General features: G+C 31.7%; 2 protein-coding genes across 2 annotated transcripts in view; both read left to right on the top strand.

The window, feature by feature from the left end:
- LOTGIDRAFT_203141 (hypothetical protein) overlaps nt 1-14417 on the top strand; it is a 20764-nt gene extending 6347 nt beyond the window's left edge. Inside the window, exons 5-7 of the mRNA XM_009061784.1 lie at nt 8101-8261; nt 10203-10406; nt 10661-14417. Of these exons, the coding sequence (XP_009060032.1) occupies nt 8101-8261; nt 10203-10406; nt 10661-10858 (563 nt within the window). The 3' untranslated portion in view covers nt 10859-14417. The remainder of the gene's footprint in view (nt 1-8100; nt 8262-10202; nt 10407-10660) is intronic.
- Nucleotides 14418-15901: 1484 nt separating this feature from the next.
- LOTGIDRAFT_182866 (hypothetical protein) lies at nt 15902-23733 on the top strand (the record flags this gene model as incomplete). Its single annotated transcript, XM_009061783.1, has 7 exons — nt 15902-15998; nt 18733-18802; nt 19321-19491; nt 20385-20489; nt 21230-21390; nt 21990-22193; nt 23397-23733. Coding segments are annotated over 7 exons (1000 nt in total), but the record flags the coding sequence as incomplete, so codon positions are not given.
- Nucleotides 23734-24987: the final 1254 nt, after the last annotated feature.

Below are 24987 nucleotides of genomic sequence, written 5' to 3'. Positions count from 1 at the left end.
AGTTTGAAGGGTCATATCTCGTGATTGTGAACTTTGATGACCTTGACCTTCATAAGGTCAAAGGTCATTGACCTTAGCTATCAGTTAATACTTTGACATTTGACCTCCGACATGTACTTCCGGTTTTATAGCTGTCTGAAAACAGCCAAATTCGCAACTTTGGACTGCTCTAGCACGTGACCTATTTAACCTAGAGGGTTAATTTTTTCGGATTCTTAATGTGCTTTTCATGCTCTTTCAAATGATTTATAACAATCGTTTTTTGAAGCAAAATTGAAATTCGTGAATTTTTCAAATTTGAGTTTTTTTTTTACAATATTTCTGTTTCTTTGAGCTTGGTGTGTATATATCTTATGACCTATTTTATGTAGAACATTGAAACTTGGAACACAACAAGACAATTTGAATATAAATTAACCTATGACAAAAAAGTTGAGGTGGGCGTGGCACATCCGGGTTGAATTACTAATTGTTTACATTTTGAGAAAGGGGCATAACTCGCATAGGATACATTTGTTCAAAAAGGAACTTTGCACACAATTACCTCATTATTTTGGCCAGTTTGTGTTAAGAGGTCATTTGTTTCAGCTTTATAGTTCCGAAAAAGGAACGGGTTTTGAAATTTCCATATTTTCAATTTTCTATTTTGACCTTTATTGACTCTTGTTGACCTATATCTTTTGACCTGTATGATGTAGAAGCTTTAAATTTGGAACACAACTTAACATTCAGAATATCAATTAACCTATGCAAAAGAAATTGAGGTGGGCCTAGCACATCCGGGTTAAATTACTCATTATTGACAATTTTGGCAAGGGACATAACTCGCAACGTATACATTTGTTCAAAATGGAACTTTGCATACAATTACTTCATACGTTGAGCCACATTGTCTTGGAAGTTCGATTGTTTCAGCTTTATAGTTCAAAAAAAGGAACAGCTTTTGAAAATTCAAAATTTTCAATTTTTGACCTTGACCTTTTTTGACCCTGATTTTTGTAGGATTAAAGGTCATTCACATTGGCTATCTATTTATACTTTTATATTTGCTGTCCTATCTCAACTTCCGGTTTTATAGCCGTATATATTTAAAAATTTTGATGACTTTTATCTCGTAACCTTGACCTTTGTTGACCGTCTCCCTTTCAATGTCAAATGTCATTGACCTTGGCTATCTTCTGATACTTTCATTTGTGCGGTCTGTCTACTTCCGTTATAACAATCTTCCAAAGAATTCTTCTCAACTTTAGACTGCTCTTGCGCGTGATGTAATTATCGTAGAAGGTTGATTTTTTCAGAGTCTTTTGCAATTTGCTACATTCGCAAAGTCCCACTCTGTGCCACGTGTGGCTCTAGTTCTTTTTCTTTTTATTATCTAAAAATTTTAGATGTAATAAAAAACAATAAATATTTCTTAAAAAACAACTGATTTTTATGAAATTTGTTGTAATCATTTATATTGATGAGATTCAAATTTGATGACCTTTAATGAATGTTTTTTGGGTTATTGCCCTTAACTTAGGAAAAAACACGTTTGATTGTGAACACAATAGAGACTACAGTTTTCATCTGATTTAAATGAAATTTGGTGTGATCATTTATGATGATGAGATCTTAGTCAAGTTTGAATTTGACCATTTTTCGATCAACAGAATTTGAGTTATTGCCCTTGACTTAGTAAGAACGCATCAAAATTTGTTGGCTTGTGAACGCGATAGAGATGACAGTTTATGTTAGAATTTTATTAAGTTTGGTGTATTAATAAATGAACAATATCTTGCACAAATTAGATTTTTGGTATGATTTGACACAGATTGGTGACTGGCCTTGATATACTGCTCATTTACAATACTAGATCTTAGAATTTTGCATATGGGAAACAATCAATCTATAAATTCTTATTATATGTAAACTTTAATCAATTAGTAATGAAAATAGAAGCTCTGTTAATGTGGTGTATAAGTACCATATTGTGTTCTACTGTTAGTCCAAAACATCTGCCCCTATTCCAGCCTCTGATGGATATTTTGTCAGCTTGAGTACAAGGATACCCTGATAATTGGGGATTTATCACATCTTCTAAGATGCTTTTTTTCTGACATAATATTAAATTACCTTTACAATGACTGTAAATTAGTGTTGGGCATTGCTGTAACTCTGTGACCTTTGAACTTTTGGCTGCGCATACAGTTTTAAATGATGGATGCGAGATCAGTTTCTTAAAACAAACTTTAGTTGAACTGTAAACCCAACATAAATGGTGTATGTATCTAAATAGGTTTAAAACCCCCGCGTCTGCGGGGATGCGGAAAATCCCAATTTGCAGGGTCTAGTTTTTCCGTCTCTACACCAGCCAGACATCTGTCAAAATAGCTATCAGAGACATGTCTCAGTCTAGCCTACTGTGTGAAAACGTTAAAAGCCTCACATGTAATATTGTAAATAATGAATGAATTGGAATGATAAATACCTATTATTCTGTTGAATATTATTCATTCCTGAAACATTTAACTTGATTTTAAAATCAACACCATAAATACATATATTCAATGTAACTTGGCACTATTCCAGTATAGATTAACTTAGAACAGTTCTGTTCCAAGTCACTGATTAAATTATTTTGGTTAGAGGATGAATGTTTTACTTTCACTAATCCACATTCAATCCAGAATTCTTATTAGTAAAAGATGATCCTGAACAGATGCTGCATCTTCTGTTCCAAACTGAATGTGTTGTCCATGAGAAATGAGTTATAATAAAAAAAAAAAAAGATACTTTATCATGAAATGGTTTATATATCATAGCAAAAAATTCATTTGATAGAATATCATTAATTCAAACAGTTGCTTTCATATTAAACTTTCTTGAGGTCATATGTGTCTAGCCTTAACCTATTAGATGCAGTTTGATTTGCAGCATAAAGGGGCATTCTGCTTTTTTGTAAAACATCTTCATTATTAATTATAACTGAAAATTATTCTTAAGTGTGTTATTTATGTGTATATATATGTATCTACTTGATAAAACTGAGGTTGTTTTAAAAGGGTTTATTAAAAACTGAGAGGACTAATCAAGCAGTTTAGCTTATATAGTATTCACAAATTTGAAAAAAAAAAATTTGACCGACAAATAAGTGGAATGTCCCTTTAAATCTGAGTAGAAAGTGATAAAAACATGACACATTTTTATACGCCCACATAGAAATGTGGACGTATATTGCCGTTGGTCCGTCAACATTTCTTGTGAACACAATAGAGACTACAGTGTTTATCTGATTTTAATGAAACTTAATGGTCAACTTGGCCAACGATTTTCAACGATTTCACTCATAACAATTTTTTTGCCCTTGATATCAGAGCTGTGTGATTTAATAATTTGATGTATTTGCCAATAGGATATTGATTTTGATTTTAAAAAATTTTGTGGAATTAATAGTATTTATAAATATGTATATCATTGAATTTAAACTAATAAAATTTCTTTTATATGAAAAAATCTGTACCTCAGTCACTATAGACTGTTTTATCATTTTGCCTGGCAAGCTATCTTTAATAGAAAGTATCAGAATTTTTAATGATATTTTTAGTGGTTAAAGTTCCTGAGGTTAAATAATGAAATTTCTGGAATCTTGTTCTTGAAACTGATAACAAATCTATTGAATCTACATAAAACGGTTGGTATAATTGTTGAAAGGTTAAAAACTAAAACCAGTATAATTGGATTGTTTGTCTTGAGTAAAACCACTTGTATTTATTCAATACTAATGAAGTTGAATGAAGTGGAGTATAATTCTGACTATATATAGATATTGTTTAAATATAAAACTAATATTTGTAATCAATGATCCTAAAATGTCATTATGAACATTAGGCTTGATTACATTTGTTGTTTCCATGCTTCAGTAATACGAGATGTAATAGATTGATATTGATATCCACCATGTATATTGATGTTACAGTATAACAGTTTTTGTCTTGTAAGATTGCCTGATATATATCTGATTTATTGCTATCTTATATTCTAACAAATTCTATCTCGATAAACATTCAATTATTTCTAACCGACAAGCACTGATAAGAGAATTTGAATGTATTATAGCATCACATATACGAACATTGTAAATATATCTGGTTACTGTTAGGCAGTTGTAATGAATTATTAGAATTTATAAGCCCAGTTTACATTAGAATGCTACGAAGTGTTCTGCTGATAGTCTATACTTGGACCTGAAAAAATATAAAATTTTTACCATTTACGCTACTACAATTTTGAGCGTTCCGAGAACAATTCTATAACAAAAGTGTAAATGATTTATTGTTCTCAGACACATTTTAATTGAACTCTTTACGAAAGAGTTAATTTTAGACGTTCTGATAACCTAGATGAAGGCAACTTCGTCTGCTCACAGACACTGCAGAACATGTCAAGACGCATAGGTAAGAACTGTTCTCGGAACGCTTAACCGTTTACACTACCAAATATTAACTGTTACTGAGAACTGTTCCGAGATCACCTTGCCCAAGTAGTCTCAAATTGAAACTGTTCTCCGAACGCTCGACCGTTTACACTAGTAATTTTTCATCTGTTCCGTTCTCGGAATTCTTCTCAGAACAGATAATTTTTGTAATGTAAACAGGGTTTTAGTAAGATAAATAGTTAAAATTAAAATTCAGATTTAGATTTTTGTGTGGTAGATTAATGATCTGACAAAATTGTTATATGCAGCACATGTTCTGTTTTTGCACATTCATTGTAAATTGTATTTTGCAAATTATTTTGTAAGAATTGCAATATCAGCTTCCAATGAGTTTTTCTCAGCATGACTTTGCATTAATATAAAAAAATATATAAATCAAATCAGTAAGCTCTAAGTTCTGTTTTGGAGCTGATATTTGAATTCACTTAAAATATTTCAACATACCAATGAAAGTGTAAGGTAGGCAGTCATTGGAAAATTAAAGGTTTTAATCAATTAAAGGTTTAATAACTCGATTGTGAGGAATTCTTCAGTGTTCAGCGTTCACTTAGAATGTTAGCCCACATTTTGCAGCGTGCTTGGTTACATCTTATGACAGCTTCTGACATGTTTGGGACAGAATTTGACAGAACATAAGGACAAATTGAATTAATAAAGGAAGATTTATATTGAGGAAAGAAAATGATTATATTTCATATGGAAAATAAAATCTTTATTTAACCTTAAAAGAAATTCTACATCATTCATTCAATGTAAGAGAAACTATGTCATGATGTAATGAAGTACAAATTGAAAGTCTGAGAATTTAGCTATGTTAATCAGTCATTTCATTTCTCTGGTTATTTTTACTTAATACATAAAAATTCTAGTAATTCTTCTGAGCTTCTAATATCAATACCAGTAACTTTAAGGGGTTAAAACAAATTTGAATGTTTGGTGGACGGGTAGCCTATTAAAGGGACAGGTGCCATTTTGGAGGGGTTGATTTTAGTCTTGAATATATGTAAATAGTCTTCAGAAGTACTAGAAATGTACGAAAATCACATTATTCTTTTGACAAATACTTCAAACCTGGAAATTTACTCTATATATGTTTTTTCTATGACAGATTATCTTAAATTGATGAATCGTCATTTAAACATTCAAATGCAGATAATTCAATATACACATGGAATTGAAGGCTCGAATTTCGACAGTGAGCTGTGAACACTATTAGTATTACTGATTATCTCAGTTCAAAAAAAATTCCAGTCTCTGAGACTAAAGTATGATTGGTTAAATAAATGGCCTTTCTGTCCCTTTAAAGAGATATATGATGCATAAATTGTCTGATTACTAAGAGTTAAAACATGTCGTTGAACAATGTTTGAAATTAGAATACAAATGATTTTAACTGTGAGAGGTGTCTATTGCCAATTGCATGTTTTATTTCTATATAGCTTAGTGCTTTTCTCATTATGATAGAAATTCCATACTGTAGCAGACTTGTTAATCAGCTTTTTCTCTCTTGTTGATCGAATTTCTCATTATGTTCTTTCTGTTTTGTTATTAAATTCTCATTGTTTGTATTGTATCATTTTAGATATATATACAATATTTAGATCTGTGACTGAATTTCTTTGTGATTAAATCTAGATTTTTTTCAGAGATTTCAGTTATAAAAAAAAACTAGGTTGATGCCAAGTATTTTGAAAATGTAATAGTCAACTCAAGTCTGAAATAAAAAGATATGAGATGCAGGGCTTATATTGGCATCACTCATGTTGGTTTGTCGGTCCGTCCACAATTACACAAACGTTCTATTAGGCACAATTCTTGCTCCATGAATTTTGATGAAACTTGATGTGAGTGTTTGTCATCACCTAGGGATGAATCCTATTTAAAATCAGAAAAATTGAAAAATATTTAATTGTCATTGCCCTTGTTCTTGAAAACAAAACTTGAGATATGTGACCAGTGGTAAGATTTTATTGTACAATCTTGAGCTATGTCCTTTGTAGAAAAGATTAAAAAATTGTAAGCTTATTGATCCTCTTGCTTTCTGCCAGACAAAAGATAAACCCTTGATGAAATTCTCATCTTTCACGTTCATTATCTTGAATCATGCATATTCAGAAAGGTAAATAAATTGACTTCATATGCATGTTATCTCTTTGATTTTAAACTTTGTTTAACCTAGTATCATTATTTACTTAAAATTAAAAATTGTCTGACAGTTTCAATTTCAAGAAGTTGATGCTATCATCAGTTTAAAATGATAAGATATAAGGTTGAGTGATCAGAGCAATCACAGAGAAAATTGGTAGCTATTAAATTCACATCAATATGATATTTACTGTCACTAAAAACTGACAGAATGAAATCAAAGTATCAGACTGAAGTCTTTGATCAATAGTTTACTCTATTGATTACTTCTTGGTAGAAAAAAATCTCTATTGGACTAATTAAATTGAAAGTTTGACAGTACAAAACAAAGTAACAAGACAACAATGTGGTAGTTGATGACATTTGAAATATTCTGTATTGCAAAATATGCACTGTAGATAGTATTCCACTGGACAAGTAGACATGTTGTTCTCAAGTCAGCAATATTGACCTAAAGCAATGACAATGGGAAATTGGTTTGAAATACTGTCTCAACCTATGCCATGATTGAACCTGGTTTGATTTCCTGCAAGCAACAAATCACTGAGCCATTACAGGTCCTCCACATTTCAAAGTTAACATATTCTTTAAAGTTAACCTGTCTTTATATTTTGCTTTATCATCAAAGAGAGCTCAATTTCGATAAAAGCTGAAATTATTAGATTGTCCTCACTTCCAATCAATCTCTAATATTTAATTAGAGAAAAATTTCTTAAACAATTTTTTATTGTCTGCATTGCAATTACAAGTAAGTTTTCTACCACAGTCCTGTTCTGATGACATTATTTTTGAAACAGTCACTGAATTTCAGTTAGCAGATAAGCCTAGGGTTTCGGACCAGTATTTTATCTGACTTGGAATTAGTTACAGATCATGGTATTATTTCCTAAAATAACTTGTCTCTGTTTCTCATAGACCATGTTGACAGCTAAGAATTACCATCTCCAAGACTTAACACTGTCTTAACTTGTCAGTGTATGAACTATCTATCTTCCTTCACAATATATGATAGATTATGAGAAAAAGATGGTCTATCTAAATGATTAGTACAAAATGTTACTTGCTACCAGATAGAAAACTCTTTGATAGTCCTAATGATTACCACTTCTCTTGGGGGTATAAATAGAGAAAGACAGTACAAGATACTTTTGTGAATCAGTGAGCCAGAAAAGGTGTATAATCAGAGACTCAATGGCTAATGATATTTATTTAGTTAGGAAACACCCTGAAAAACTGGAAAATATTTATATATAAAGAGAATTCAATATATGCCAACCTGCTCGAGTGTAGAACTCTTTCTGTAAACATTTTGGTAAATTGCACTTGATTTGGCCGCAATAAGCTTATGAATAAGTTTAAAAGTATGATTTTTTAAACAACTCAAAGCTGTAATGAAATTTGGTGATGTATGAATATATAAATGACCCAACCCTATTCCATTTGCAAATAGTTGTATCTTAAAAATGGTATATTTTCAGTAACAACTACACATGAAGATGCTGAAACAATGGATGATGTTAAAACGTTAGTTTCACAACTGTATTCTGCATTAAATATAGAACAACATCAATTACAAACGGAGAAAGAATTAGTAGCCAAGTTAGAAGATTTGAAAGTACAAATAGAACCATTAGAAAAAGTATGTACTACCTAGTTAAAAAGCTAATATTTGTATATTTCTGAAAGGTAAACATTACTTCCAAAACAGTGAATGTTAATTCAATTACTATTGGTTCCTTTTCAAAATATTTAACTGTTAGTTTTATGTTTTGAAATTTACTGGATGTGCCAAGACTGTATAGTATGAAAAGATTTACAAAATTATTTATAAGTTTTATAATTTTAAAATGGGAAAAGTTAGTCTGGTCTTAGTTGAATTCACATGGTTTCAGTTGTTCAGACTATACTATACCAGTGATAGTAATAAAAGTGATTATATTAAGTATTCTCAGTACAATACAGTAATCAATATGGCTCTGTATTATTTATTAAGACTTATTCATTATTGTTCCATGCTTATATTAATTACTCTACCATTACTTTATGAAAATTAAATTTAGCTAATCATTTTTGCATACACAGTATGTGGGCTGGGGTAATCTTCACACAGACATTTATATATTGGTTGGCCCAGAATACAACACCTTGGCATATATCTTGTTAGATTAGATGGAGACCGACAAATTGATAACGAACCAAAATAGTTATCTAATTTTAATTAGATCATGACACTGAATGAATAATGCTAAAATGAAAAATGTTATCGGTTTTTTTTTTGGGCCACCCATTATATAATTATATTGTCTTTTTAACCTTCATTCGATAAAAAACTCATTTCAAGCATCACTTTTAAATTGTAACATATAGCTATTATTCAGAAAAAGAATGGAAGCTGATTAAATTTCCATCCTATTCCTTAAACATTTTACAACCTTATACAAATGTTCTGTTTTCTCTAAGAAGCTTTTAATGACCTGGACATATGTGTATATGTCTTTCATATCTAATACTTTTATACCCCTCTATTGTAATACTGCAATACCATTCAATATCATTGTGGTTGCTTTATATATAAGCTTATTCTATAGGTTATTGTTAAGGAGTAGTTCTTTCCTTTCATTTAAAGAACAGAAGTAAAAGTATTAGAAGAAACCTTGAATACATAAACCTACTTATACAGAAATGTCTATCTGTAGCTAGTTATATTGTTCAGTAATGATATTCTCATGATACTTATTTATATAGATATCTTATCTTCCAATTACTTCAGGTTGATTTCAAATACCACTCATCATATAAGGGAAGGTAAAGGATATATGTTGAGAGCAACTATATTTCCATGACTGCCAGCATCTCAAACCAGAAATTTTGAAATTGTCCATGTTGCTTTTGAATTTGAACACTAGAATGAAATACGGTAGCGAAATTCTTGAAATATGGATCATTTTTAATGCAGTAGCTGACTGTCAAGGTGGAAGACCTTGTGGACTATATTGTGATGTGTGAGAAACTTAAAGGAGCATTCTGTTTTTTTTTTGTATGTCAAAAATTTTGTTGGCTCAAATTTGTGAAAACTATACACCAAAATCTAGAGAAATTTGTCCCTTAACAACTGAAAAAATCCAGCCATTAATTTGTTGACGCCAAAACTATTTAAAAAGTTTATGCAAGCTTACGTAAAATTTAAAAGTTCTTTATGGTTTTTAGAAGCTGCTAGAACTACTATGCGGATTTAAATAAAATAAACGCCTAATTGTAGAGAAATATGTCTCCTACTCATTCTAAATTTCAACTAAATATATTGAGCCATTATAAAGACAAACACCAAAACTAGGTCAAACTGCTTAATAAACAATTACAAGTATTCTCCCTTTTTAATTAACTCTTTTAAAACCAATTTAGTGAGATCAAGTAGATACATAGATATAAATAGGATACCTAAAGAACATGTTCTAGTATAATTTACAATGTTTTTGATATTGAGAATTTATGCATACTGCCCCTTTAATGATAGAACCACTTTATGTTTGATATGTTTACTGATCCCTGATAAATATATATAATACTTGTTATGTTTCAGACAAAAGATGAATTAGTACAACAGTCGGGTCAATTTACCCGTGGGTTAATCTGGGTAGGATGTGGATTTATGGCAGTACAATTTGGTATCTTAGCTAGATTAACATGGTGGGATTATTCCTGGGATATTATGGAACCTGTTACATACTTTATTACATATGGTACTTCTATTGCCATGTTTGCTTACTTTGTTTTATGTAAACATGTAAGTAGCATATATTTTCTCAATGTAAATTGGTGGTATATTGCCATCACCTCTGTCCTTCCACAATATTCTAGTGAGCGTGACAGAGGCTACAATTCTCTCCTCTTATGAAATTTTATGTTTGGGGTTATAAGATTCACAACATCTCGTACAAGTTTGAATTTGAGTAAGATTCAGCAAATCATGAAGGATTTTCAACCCTTGAGCATTCTTCTGAATGATCAGTGTGTGTATGATTTGTTTTTATTTTTCAGGAATGTAATTACGGTGAAGTGAAAGACAGACAGTTTTTGTTAAAGTTCTATAAAGAAGCCCAGAAAAAGAATTTTGATATAAAAAAATATAATGATTTAAAAAATAATATAGCAATAATTGAATCAGATATACAACGTTTACGTGATCCTTTACAGTTACACCTTCCATTACAAGAATTAAAGAGGATTAAAGGCTAATCTATCTGTAAATTATGTTGAATAATGAAATAGAAATTGATAGACATCAGAGTGTTGATACTCAAGGAGCTAGAAGATCAAATACTGAAAGAATTAAGATTCAGAATTGAAGTTTATTCTACGTTTAAAAGGGCTTTCTTGGGTACTGCTGAATACATATTTGAAAATTGTGGGAAAGGATTGACTTCAGTCTCATATTTAAGAGGTGCCATATCCCCTTTGGTAGAAAAAAATGAAAAAGTTATTTTACTTTCACTGCCAAAATCTTGTTGGATGCATTTTCGGTCTTCCTAGATTAGAAATTTTTCCCAGACCCCACAACGCAACCAGTAAGGGTATTCAGGGTGCAGAGTGATGTACATCATTTGAAATTATATAGGAAATGATTTGACAATAATGCAATCACCTAGCAGGACTTCATTTGGCTGCCATGTCTTGTTAGACTTCCAAAATATTAAATTTTAATTTTTATGAAAATATGTATCAACATAGGAAGTCAGTTTTTTTAAGGATTTTTCAAATATTGACTTGATAATCAGAATTAGGGTGCTAAAATGTTTTTCTGGGAAAATATCAAATTAAAGCCCCATGAAAGCAAAATATATACCAGATATGCTTTCACAATGTGTATTAAATTCTATTTCATTATTGATAAAACACCCAATTTTTATAGAAATATTTCTTTGTATATAACTGGTGATATTCAATAGAAATTCCATTTATATTTGAACATCAAATGGAAAGATAATATCAAGTTAACAATACAAAAGCATACACCTTTTTGTTTGAACATAACTATATAAAAATAACTTTCTTGACAATAGTTTGAATACAAAGAAATGTTCCTAACAGGGCAAAAAACATGATAGATGTAGCAGCATATTAATTGTTTTCTTCTTGTTAATGCATTAGACTATTACTAAGTCTTGTCTACAGTTAGAAGTGTTTATTTTGGAATTTAAAAGGAATTTCGGGAAATTATTTACCAATTAAAAACCTACCTATAACCAGTCAAATTTGAACTTTTCTAAATTGAAAAAAAAGATAGTTTTAGTGGTATTTTAAAGGTGGGAATAGATGAGGTGTAGTGTAGGCTGCTGAATGTCAGTACAGTAGAAAATAGAATAGGTACATTGTATTCGCTTTCAGACACAATGATTTGCTTCTACCAGTTTATCCTGTATTGATAAAAAGCATCAAGAGCAACCAACACTACCTTGTTTATTTGCTTGCACCTTTTTTGTTAATGACATCATTAAAATATTAGAATTGTTTGCCTTTTTCCTAAAAAATAACATTAGAAGTATCATTGTTAAACATGATCACTTCTGTACTGGGTTGTGATAAAAACCAAATTAACACTTCTACACAATGTTATATAAAAAGTTCTGTTTTAGAGTTATTTGTTTTTGTTGATATTTGTATAGTTAAACCATTTATAGTCTTCATTATATAGTCTTGTATGATATTCTTCAAATATAAAAGAGAATGCTAAGAAACCTATTTTTGGCCATAGGGTTTCAAAATAAAACTATAGCTGTTACTGAACTACTATTTCGGAGGCTTTATACTAACATAGACATTATTGTAAAAAAAAAAACAATGAAAAATTTCTTCCAGAGAGAAGTTGCTAACATGACATGACGATTCTTGAATTATCTGATCTTTCTTTTGACTGTGATATGTGGTTGAAGTGGGTTAGAATATGCATGGTACACATATGATCATAATTCCTTTTATTTCGTAGAGGTGGTTTGTTTTCATTTCGGGTTTAAAGGAACCTTGCATGATGTGTGATATGGGTTTATTAGGTGTTCATATTCATAAATACTATCTATTCTGGGTCTTTAACATCTGACACACAATTTATATTGAAAACATATAATGTCATTTTATAAAAATAATTCAAGAAGGAACATGTTACTTGAAATCTTTTATATATGATGAGAATTATAGGGTATTTTTACAACAGTTGTTGTTAAGTGCTGTACCTAATCAGACTTTAGTCAAACTCAGGGCCTTTCCACCAACCACCATTTTAGTTTCTTTGAATCCTTATTTACCATTGAATTATTATTGTAGGTGTAGATGTGTGTTATTTGAATTAAGTTAATATATTACATCATTATTTATGATTTATTTACATTATTATAATTTGTTATTATTGATAGTTTCACAAAATTTATGACCTTATTTTAGATACCAGTATTTTTTCTTTTCTAAGCTTCATATCATCCTACTTCATATACATAAAACACAATTTCATAGGTAGTCGAATTCTGTAAAATGGCATTTGTTCAATAATACATTGCGAGTGTGAAAATCATGCTTGTGTTATTTCAGAAAAAAAAACCAATTGCTTGTGTAGCCATGAGAAATTGTTAATAATAGCATTTGACTGGTTTGTGTATATGAAGTCTATTGAAACCATATCTTGTCTGAGTAACTACTTACTATAAATACTATACTAGACTATACATTGCTTTATGTCATTTGACATAAGACAAGAAAGGAACTCAGACATGAAATGGATATTCAAGATGATCTCTTTTTGTGCTATTTATATATTTTTCTATGCATGATGATTAGTTTTGTTTTATATTTCTATTTAAATTGAATTCCTCTGTTATTTCAATCTCTTTATTTTCTCTAATGAGTGTTGATTTAACAGTGAATTGTTGTTCAATATTATTTCATACTGAAGATGAAGCTTACTCTGCCTTATAAAGATCTGATGGTTGTTTAAAAAACATAATCCCAAGTAAATTATAGAAATTTATAATAAAATTTTAATTAAATACTATATATGACATACAAGATAGTAGAATAAAGTTTTGAAATTGTAAAGAAAATTACAGTAAACATACATTTTGTTATATTTGAAGTTCAATTGTTATCAAGAAAACTTAGAGAATAAGTAATTGTAAATTAGGATAAGATTCAAATAATATGTTCTACTCATAACTAATCAACATATTGTGATATTATATAGTCTATAAAACTCTAGATTTGATATGATGGATCTTATGAATGTTGTGGCAAATATACTTCTGATGAATACATTCAACTACATGTATGTGAAAAATGATCATTTATAAATAGGGTCATATACTTTCTCCCTTTCAAGTTTTGTTTTAGTTAATTGCCAACATTGTTTTTGGACCTTACAAGCCCTTGTTAGTATAAAAGTAGCAGTCTGTAAAATTTTCATTTTTAAAAGCGTCATAAATAATACCTGAGAATATTTCTAAAATATGTATCTAATCAATCAAACTAAATTTGTTTTAAAAGGGTTTTAAAGGGCTGGATTTTCTAAGTTAAAACTTTCAGATACTTTTAACTCAAGATTTGGGACTTAACATGAATTTGAGCAAAAAAAGATAATGCCCTTAACTAAATGTTATCAAATGAAACAATTTGTTATTAATCTTTCTTAATATTTGTTTCTCGCTTTTCTGAATTCAACTGTGATTTTGTTTTTCCAAGCTTTTTCACTGGTTATGCAAATATGTTTGTAAAAAATGCACTAAAGATTTATATTATAAAAAATTTAAAAGTCTTTGTGTGTGTTTTTATACGTCCACATAACCATGTGGACGTATATTGCCGTCGCCCCTGTCCTTTGGTCCGTTCACATTTCTTGTAGGTGCAATAGAGGCTACAGTTTTCATCTGATCTTGATGAAACTTGGTATGCATGTATATACTGATGAGATCTTGGTCAAGTTAAAATTTGGTAATAATCAGAAGAACGGTTTCAGAGTTATTGCCCTTGACTTACTAAAAAAGCGTCAAATTTGGCTTGTAGGCACGATAGAAACTACAGTTTTTATCTGATCTTGATGAAACTTGGTATGCATGTATATATTGATGAGATCTCAGACAAGTTCAAAATTGGTAATGAACGGTTTTAGAGTTATTGCCCTTGTGTGTACAGGGGTGAGACATTGTTCATGTTTGAATTTGATGATAATTTTATGAACTGTTTCAGGGTTTTGCCTTGACTTAAAGATGATTTTAAGATTATTTGAAAATTCATTATTAAGCCACTAAAGATTTTGTTATCATTTCTGACAGCTGGTAGTATTTCACCTTGTCTGGCAAGCTATCTTTTTTATAAGCCCACATTCTAATTTAATTGTTGGCAATTAGAGGCCAGAGTTTTTGTCTCATTTGATTTTTTTTGTTGACGTGTATGTTTATATCCTTGAGATCAGGGTCAAGGCCGAATTTGAGTATCAAAGTTTCAAATTAAATTATGTTAAATCTGGCTTGTGAGAATGGTACAGGCCATAGTCTTCATCAAATTATGAAAATGTGTGTATGCCTAGCTTTATATCCACAAGATCTTGGACGAGTTTGAATATTTCTGCACATTTGGACAAAGCGTATTGGGGTTTCAATCCTTGATACACTGATGACTGATGTAGCTTGAGAATGCAAGTTTTTATCAAATTTAGTGTGTAGGATTATTCCACTTAAAATTAACAATTAAAGGGACTTGACTCATGCTAACAGCTAGCCTAAGCAAGGCATTCAAAAAATAAACTTTACAAAGGCTTGAAAGTCAAAACATATGACATGTCATTAAAAATTAGGCTACTTATAAGTCATGTGTTTATATAAATTCATTATTTTAGTTGCCTATTTACAATTTAGTTAAGGTTCAGCCTGTGCTATTTAAATTTCATGTATTTAACAGTAGGTAAAGACTACTAAGCTGGGTCAATAAACTTGATTTTTAATGTTATCGTCTTGTAAATGTAAACTAAGTTGTAGTTATTTATAAATAGCCTATAATAATTGACGTTTGACGTGTTGCTGACGTACTGACGTCCACTTCCAATGTTATCCATTTGGTCAATATTCCTTTGCCTTAATTAAATCAGCTGACATATCAGATCTGGCGAAAAAAGAACAGAAGTTTAATGAGATGTCGATAGAAATTTGCATTGTTTTGAAATCATGTAATCCAACAAACCCAAGTGTCCTCTAAAGTCTCGCTTTTTCACGCCTGATCCGAGAAATGACGTATAAAATCGAAAATGGCGTCTGCTACAGTTGGGTTATTGCTTCGGCGGCAAATTTTCGGTAATCAATTCTTGGGAAAGAAACTTTATGAACCATTTAACCAATTAAAGGTAACTAATTTTGAGGTTCATGATTTACTTTCCACATGTTTTATCAACTTTCCATCACTTAGAAAATTGAATTCGAACGCTTTTGTTCTCTTCTATATTTTTAGCCTAGACTAGTACAGTAGTAGGCTCTTTCGGCAATTCTCGGCAGTTTTCGTAAGCTAGCGTAACTTTCACGGAGGCCGTTTGGACCAATGAGCTATATAACTTAAACTCATGCTGTCTTTTGATATAGTATGGATTCTGACATCTAGGTTGCATTCTGACATAGCTGATTTTGACTCTAAAAAATCTACTTCGACCTTCCTTAGGCTTAACGTCAATAACGATGTCTGTGGCTAGACCGAAACATCCTGTCACAACTTGTCGGTCTAGTCTGTGGCCCGACTAGGCTACTAGCTAGGCTAGTCTGTAGTCACTGTCAGTAGATTCATTTTGAACTTACTGTGCAGTGTGCGCTAAAATCGACAAAATTTTCACACATATTCATAGAACAAAATTATTATCCACACTCAAGTCCATTATATTAATGTCAACGCCTTGTTACGTTCAAATCGTCTTCAGGTACACGATTAGGCCTATTTATCGCAATCTTTAAATGGATCGGCGAATAGGCCTAGTAAAAATTGTTAAAACTTTCTCCGCCATGGCGAAGGTCATCGGCGATTTGATTCAAGGCTGTCATTGTCATCATGAACTGTCACACCTACTTAAAGGGATACTACGTCTTAGGATGAACAAAAATTTTTAATTTTGCTCAAATTTGGCCAATAACAGTATATATCCATCAGTAGACTCACCTGGTGTCCTAATTATACATCAAAATCCCTTCATAATCCGATATATCAACAAAATCAAGTAATTAATTATAAAACATCCATTAAGCGATTTTCAAATCGTGAGTCTAGGAAATCCGGTGTAATTTTCAAGGGGAAGTAACTCTCAAGTGGGGTTTCCCGCGTCCTTGACCTCTACTCTTGAATTGAATTCGACATTGTCATATTTTGAAGACGGAATGATGATGCCTCGTAGGAGATTAAGCGACTCCGTGAAAAAGCAATTTTCAACGAATATTAATCATTGGCAAGGTTTGTTTGTATACACCGGAAGATGATTGTTTCCTGTTTTAGCGTTGATTACCCAGACTCTTTTTTTCTAAAACTGAACGGATTCATGGCTTGCTCACTTTTTTTTAAAATTATGATTATAATTTTATTGTCGATTTTTTAAACTTGATAAAGTGTGGGATGCATACTTATTTAATCAATGGTCACTATTAAACACAAATATTAGCCACAGGGCGAGTGTATTCTAAGACGTAGTATCACTTTAATAGATTGTATTACAATCATATGCTATGGACTGCTTTTATGGCGGGTACTAAATAAAGGTCTGGTAGTGCCTAATTATAATCCATATTGACTCGTTCTGAAGAGGATGTTCACATCATCTCAAACGACTTGTTTATAACCAAAATATAATATTGATATTGATATATCCCGTGTTCTTCACTTCAGTGTTAGAGCTTGAAAGCTGAAAGGTCTTTACACGACTTACCGGGTACTGAAAAATGAAACGAGCAGAAAAATGATAAGGAAACGACCTCAACGACGATAAATTTGAAGCACGCTAATTAGCCTAGGCCAAAAAACAATATAATTATACATCAATGACATGCAAAGTCATGTAAAATTAAATTGACTTTTTCTTGATAATTTTTAAATACCTTCCATGTCAGTTATTATTTTCCTGTTTCTTCTTTTTATCATACGTGTAAGCTGTTTTTGAAGCAATTATTGGGGAGAATAGAGCTACAGTTCCCGGAGCACACACGAGCCATCAGCTTCCGACAGAATTCATTCGTGCACATCTTCTTAATAAGGAGACAGCTTCAGTGTGCGGGTAAATTTATGCAAGATGTTGGTCATTTGTGGCGAAAAGCTGAAAATTAAACCTGTTCGATAATTTTTTCCACAAATGAACATGCTTGTGTGTGCGCGTAACTAAAGCTATCTTTGAGGTAAATTTAACTACGCATGCGTAGTTACGTGGCCATTCAAAATTGCTAACGACGCTCTGCTCGGTGAAAATCTTGTTGACGACCGATTAATATCGATTCTGTCTTTGATATCTATGTAAGATCTAAAGATTTCAAAAATATGGAGAGAAGAGACGCTGGAAATAGCCTAAAAGCAAAGAGATAAAAGTAGACCTATCTATTGTGAATATAAGCTTATTGTGACAATTTGCTCTCTTTCGACAACGATTACTGCGTAGTAACATAGTAAAGTAACAGGACTTTAGCGGTTGGGGCGGTAGGAAATTTGGGATTTAAAACCCACCACAAATACAAATGTCAGATCGCGATGTTTGCCCGACGATATTACTTTAAAGAGTACGTTATATTTACGAGCCTTTTGTACGCGTCACAAAATCCCAGCGTTAGAGAGGGCGGGAATTGATTGGCTGGCGGTGTCATCTAACTGACAAATGTTCAAGAAGGCCGCCTCAAAGCTAAGACCCAAACGGAGGTGGCTATATTAAAGATAAAAGCTAACAGAAAGAAAGCAACGAATGTTTGGTGTAATTTTAATCAGAAATGGTGTAACACAGTAACTTAAGCTTAAATACTCTATTGATTATTTATGGTTTTCTAGTTGACATTTTAATTTCTACTTTACTAGGTACTGTGGTTTATTCGAAATGCTCTGACTGAATTGATCTCCATTTATTACAGGCAACAGTAATCCGACTCAACAAATTTCCTTCAAACCATTCATATTCAACACAAGTTCAACAATTTAAAGGTAAGAAGACTTTCTGAATGAATTCACATAAAACCATTCATAATAGGATATGGTTAATAGTGAATTAAATGCAATGAGTTATAAAGTGTTGGCATTCACCTCAATTGTAGTAAGTTGCATGAAAGAAATTGATCTTTTTCATCTTATTCTAAGTTGGGCTGGGTAAAATGATCGAAATAATCCATTATCGTCGCTTGGAAGTTATCATTTCAAAGCTGATCAAAGCAAGAATATACGTCTATGAAGCAAAATTATCCATGAAATTGTTTTTAATTTAGTATATTTTCAGGGTTTCTCAATGAATTATTTCGATTATTAATCGATTATTTATTGGTACTCTGCCATCAATAATCGATCTAAATTTGGTAATCGATACACAGCCCTAATACTAAGGCATGAAAATATATTTTTGAACTAACCAGTCTCTTGTTGATTGATAGTTGGTTTGATCTTCTTTACTTTTGAATCTACTCCTCATTATAAAAACAATAGTGAAATGGTTTGATTTATTTTTTAAGATGTGACAGTTAGTTTAAGGAATGGCCTTCCTGTTGTTTCTGTGCCTTTACCATCTCGTCAAGAAAAATGTGAATTCACCCTAAAGCCTATAACTCACACTGTTGGAGATTTCCTGAATTTTATTCAACAAGAAGATGGTGGTATTGACAGATCTGCAATATACACATCAGGTTAGTAGGCATTTTGGATAAGTTTTAAAGACCAGTTATGCTTTATAATTTTTTTGACCATTGGTTAATCATTTACATTACAATCATTTACATTACAGGGATTGAAAAGGTTTTTTGTACTTTTTATGTGTATCGGGGACACTGATAGCATCACTTTGAACCTTTCAAATGTTCATATGTCCATAGTTTCTGCAATTCCACTAAACATAAATGTGTTTGATGGCGTCACTAATCGCAAAAAAAGCTTTATAACAGAAGTCCCTTCGTGATTTGTGATGTCATCAAACACTTAGTTTTAGTGGAATTGTAGAAGCTACAGACGTCTGATTGAAAATTAGAACAGTGCAAATTAATGCTATCAGTGTCTCCGATACATATAATATATAAATTTAGAAAACTTTTCTGTAAGGTCAGTTGTCAAAGTTTTTGACATTGACAGCTGACAACAGTCAAAGAACACTTTGATCAAAACTTTGAAAGACTTTGATAAGTCAATAGCACCCTATTATTTTTTTTTTAAAATTTGGATGGAAATTAACTATGGGAATTAACCAATCAGAGTTGAGTTTGGGAATGAAGTTGTTTACAAAACAAAAAGCACAACATAGTAAAACTGCAGGAAAAGCTAAGTAAGCTTTAAAAGAAAGTAAGAAAATATGTGTAAAAATGAAATGATAGAGGGCAGATCTAAAAAAAAATCCAAAGAATAGAGCCATTTTACAAGGTTAAATTCATGCCTTTTCTTTGACAAGTAAGTCATCAGAAAAACTTTGACAGTGACAACAGAAAACTTTGACGCGTATTAGATGGAAAAATTTGATAGTTACAACTGCCCATGGAAATAGCTTATTGAAAATTTCTTTGGCAGATTGATTTTTTTTTTCAATTTTCAGATGGGAACAGGATTGGCAAATCTACAACTGTTGATATTCTTATGAAGAATAATTTTACTTTATCCATCAACGATAAAAAATATCAAGTTAACCCTCCTGAGCTCTGTAAGTATACATCCATATATCAGGGTTTACAAAAGTAGTTGTCGCCCACGACATTACTTCAAAAGTAGGGCTCTAAAAGAGATTGTATATAAATCACAATAACCTAAATATCCTGTATTTTGGTCGCTTTCTTACCATATCACGCAAACTAAAAATCAAATAAATGCCTCCATCTTGGTAAATTAAACTTTTGAATTGCACAAAAACTGAAACAAATATTACTGTCAAATATAGTTTGTGTTAATGAAACTAAGAAGTTATATCCATGTACATGTTTGGGAAATAAAATGATACACTTAAGAATTCATATTTGTTTGATATTTTTGCGTGCTACCTTCCATTCTTACTGAGTTTTCAAATTCAAAGGATGGCATGTTTACACACTACATGGATACATGACCTAAGTTTCATAGTTATTAACCTATCCTACAAATTCATAGCGTTGTTATGATCCTGTGTTATGAGCCTGGGAATAGAACTTTTGTGTGCTAAACATGTGCAATCTTGCTCGAGTATAGAACTCCTTTAAACATATTACCAAAAACCTCAGATGCAAATTACACTTGACCTGACCAAATGTAGATTATGAATGATTAAAAAAAAGTACAATTTTCAGAAACTCAAAGCTGTGATGAAATTTGTTGCTGACTCAACCCTATTCAATGTTTTACATCTCCTGAAAAGATAAGCTTATGTTTGAAACGATTGGAAAATAGTTGTATATTATTGTATATTTTCAGTTAAAAATAAACAAAAAGATGTTGAATTAATTGCTGATGTTAAAACGTTAGTTACTCAACTGTATTCTGCATTAGATATAGAACAGTATCAATTACAAAAAGATAAAAAATTAGTAGCCAAACTAGAAGATCTGAAACAACAATTAGAACCATTAGAAAAAGTATGTACTATCTAGTTGATAGTTCAATATTTGTAAATCTGAAATGTAAACATTACTTAGACTAGAAAATTTCCAAAACAGTAATTCAAATATCATTTGTGAATTTTCTAAATGTATTCAACTTGAAACTAGCCAGCCTTATCTTTCAAAAGTATAAACATAGCTTGACAGGCAAGGTACACCCACCACCAGCTGTCAGAAATAGTAACAAAGTTTTTAGTGACTTGAAAATAAATTTTCCCATCTTAAAGATATTTTGTAAGTCAAGGCAATAGTATACCTAAAAACATTTTATCAAAGTATCATGAAATTCAAACATGAACAAGGTCAGCACTCCTCCGTTATTAACAAAATTCAAACAAGATCTAATCAATATATAAATATACATTTATACAAGGTTTCATCAAGATCGGTTGAAAATTGTAGCCTACAAGCCAAATTTGACACGGTTTTACTCAAAAGAAACTGTTCATCCATTTGTTATTAAATTCAAACTGGACCGATATCTCATCAATATATACATGCATACCAAGTTTCATCAAATTTTGATAAAAACTGTAGTCTCTATCATGCCTACAAGTCAACTTTTTATGTTCCAGAAAAAAGGTGAATTAGTACAACAAAGTAATAAGTATACCAACTTCGTAGCCTGGATAGGATGCGGTGCAATAACAATAACAGGTGCTTTCTTAGCTAGATTAACATGGTGGGATTATTCCTGGGATATCATGGAACCTATTACACATTTTGTTACATATGGTGCTACTATTGCCATGTTTTTTTACTTTGTTTTATGTAAACATGTAAGTAGCAGGTATTTTCTCATTGTGAATTGGTTGTATATTGCCATCGCCCCTGTCGATCCAAAATAAATAAGGCCACAATTTTTGTCTATGTGGACGTATATTGTCGGCACCCGTCAGTCCGTCCGTCAACATTTGCTTGTAAACGCTCTAAAAACTAGATTTTTTGATGAAATCAATGAAATTCGGTATGTGTATACATATTCATATAGCGAAGATCAAGTTGGAATTTGAGCTATTTTCGACTGTTAGAAGCAGAGTTATTGCCCTTGCCCCACAATCTTGAATATGCTATTTCTCTCTTAGTTTTCAACCGATTTTGATGAAACTTAAAATGTATGTTATTGGACCTAAATCGAAAGGTTGAGAAAGTTTAGTTTACTTCTGATTAAATTTAAGGCTTTTTCAAGATTTAGGCCTCTTACGTCAGTTTTGAGGAGTTATCGCCCTTTAACCTCTATATAGTAAGTGCTTCTATCAACATCGATTGCTCGTAAACACTCTAAAAATGAGAGTGTTTGAAGGAATCAAATGAAATTCGGTATGTGCATACATATTCATGAAACGAAGATCAAGTTCGAATTTGAGCTATTTAGAAGCAGAGTTATTGCCTGCACTAAAATCTTGAATATGCTATTACTCTCTTAGTTTTTAACCGACTTTGATGAAACTTAAAATGGATGTTTCGTTTTTACCATCCGAATGCCTTGGTGGACGTAAATGGCTGTGGTCCAGTATCTTTTGTTTAGCTTGTAACTGTGATTTTGTGACGTGAACAAAAGGTGTATTCTGAGAAGCATTAGACACTTAATGCACCATTTGTTTACATCACAAAATCAGGAATTTGATTCACAACAGACGAAGTGCAATAAGGCTGTTTTTAGACCCCAGCTGAGTGACTAAATAAAAAATAAAAGCTAAAAAAAAAAAACGGAACAAAAGTTTGGTCTTATTTTTATTAGACTGTGGTGTGGATTTATATTCGCAACATTTTGTACTAGTTGGAATATGGGTAAGATTCAACAAATAATGAAGGACTTGCAAACCTTGCGTATTATTTTGTTTATCGTCTGTCAGTCAGTCTTGAGTTTAGAGATTTTTATCAATTTCACACAATATTGCTTCCATTAACAATTCATTAATATTATGTATAGTTTAGATTTTTCAATGACAAACTGACGATCTGTATGATATTTTTTTCAGGAATATCATTACGTTGAAGTGAAAGACAGACAGTTTTTGTTAAAGTTCTATAAAGAAGCCCAGAAAAAGAATTTTGATATAAAAAAATATAATGATTTAAAAGATAATATAGCACTAATTGAATCAGATATACAACGTTTACGTGATCCTTTACAGTTACACCTTCCAGTACAAAAATTAAAGAAGATTTAATTCTAATCTATAAAGTATTGTAATTGTAAAGAAAATTACAGAAAACATAAATTTGTTTGTTCAATTTGAAGTTCAATTGTTATAAATTATAGGTAATTGTTAAATTAAAATGCACAATTTATATTATAAAAGAGTTTAAAGATTTTGTGTGTTTTTTTTTCTTGTAATTTGTTAAGATAGAATAAAGGAAAATGGTAATATTTCAATATGTGGAGAAAAAAAGGAAATCAATTCTTTCTATATTTCAATAAGGGGGTTGAAACACCTTCCACTTTGAAATATATAAAATTAATGAAAACAAAACTAAAGGAAATAGTCACAATCCAGGGTTAACCAATATACACAAAGGTGAAACTAAGGACAGACCAATGGAGAGAAAGAAAAAGATGAGAAGAAATAAGCATGAGTGAGTGAAGAAAGGAAGAGTTCACTCAGCTGATCTGAAATTGAAAAGTGATTACAGTATGTTAGTATAAATAATGTCTGGCTAAAATAAATAATATTTACAATTAAAATATAAAACTAGTGTCCAAAAGTAACGATACCACCTGTTTGCAACGACATAAAAGAAAAACTAAACAATGCAGAAGTTTAGGATTGGTGTTATGCTTTTGAGAAATCCTTTCACAACATCTGTACAAAAATTTCATTTCAATAAAATCTGTACAACCAATATGACAAGCCTTTAAAGATGGGTGGGGTCGAAAAAAGAACATTTCGTTAGAGCACTGATGACAGAAACAACGGGAAATGTCATACCACACGTCACAAAGTCAAGTCAGTAGCGGGTATGTCCACCGTGAGCATCATTACATGCCAGAACACGCCTACGGACTGATGCCGTCAAACGTCTGATGACGTTGGGAGTGATGCGTTGCCATTCCTCGAGGAGGCATCATTCCAAGTCCAGGACGTTGACTGGAGGCACACGGCGACGTCGGATTTGCCGATCGAGGTGGTCCCATAAGTGCTCGATGGGATTCATGTCCGGTGAACATGCGGGCCATGGCAAAACCTGTACGTTGGCGTTGGCAAGGAAGTTCTGTGTCAATCTTGCTGTGTGTGGCCTTGCATTGTCATGTTGGAAAAGGAGTCCACGAGGCTGTTGCTGAATAAAGGGCACCACAACAGGCCGTAGGATGTCATCAATATAACGCTGTGCATTCAGGTTTCCACGAATTACGACAAGCCTCGTTTTGACGTCACCACATATGCCACCCCAAACCATTAACCCTCCACCTCCAAACGGCCGGACCTGTTGGATACAGTTAGGCGTCAAACGTTCACCAAATCGTCGGTATACAAGCTGCCGTCCATCGTTTTTGAAGATGAGTAATCTGCTCTCATCAGAGAACATAACATGTGCCCAGTCCCGCCGTTGCCAACGTCGAACTCGCCT

This window comes from Lottia gigantea (genome assembly GCF_000327385.1).
Source record: "Lottia gigantea unplaced genomic scaffold LOTGIsca_5, whole genome shotgun sequence".
NCBI classification, from domain to species: Eukaryota; Metazoa; Mollusca; class Gastropoda; family Lottiidae; genus Lottia; species Lottia gigantea.
This window is presented reverse-complemented; position numbering and strand designations above follow the sequence as displayed.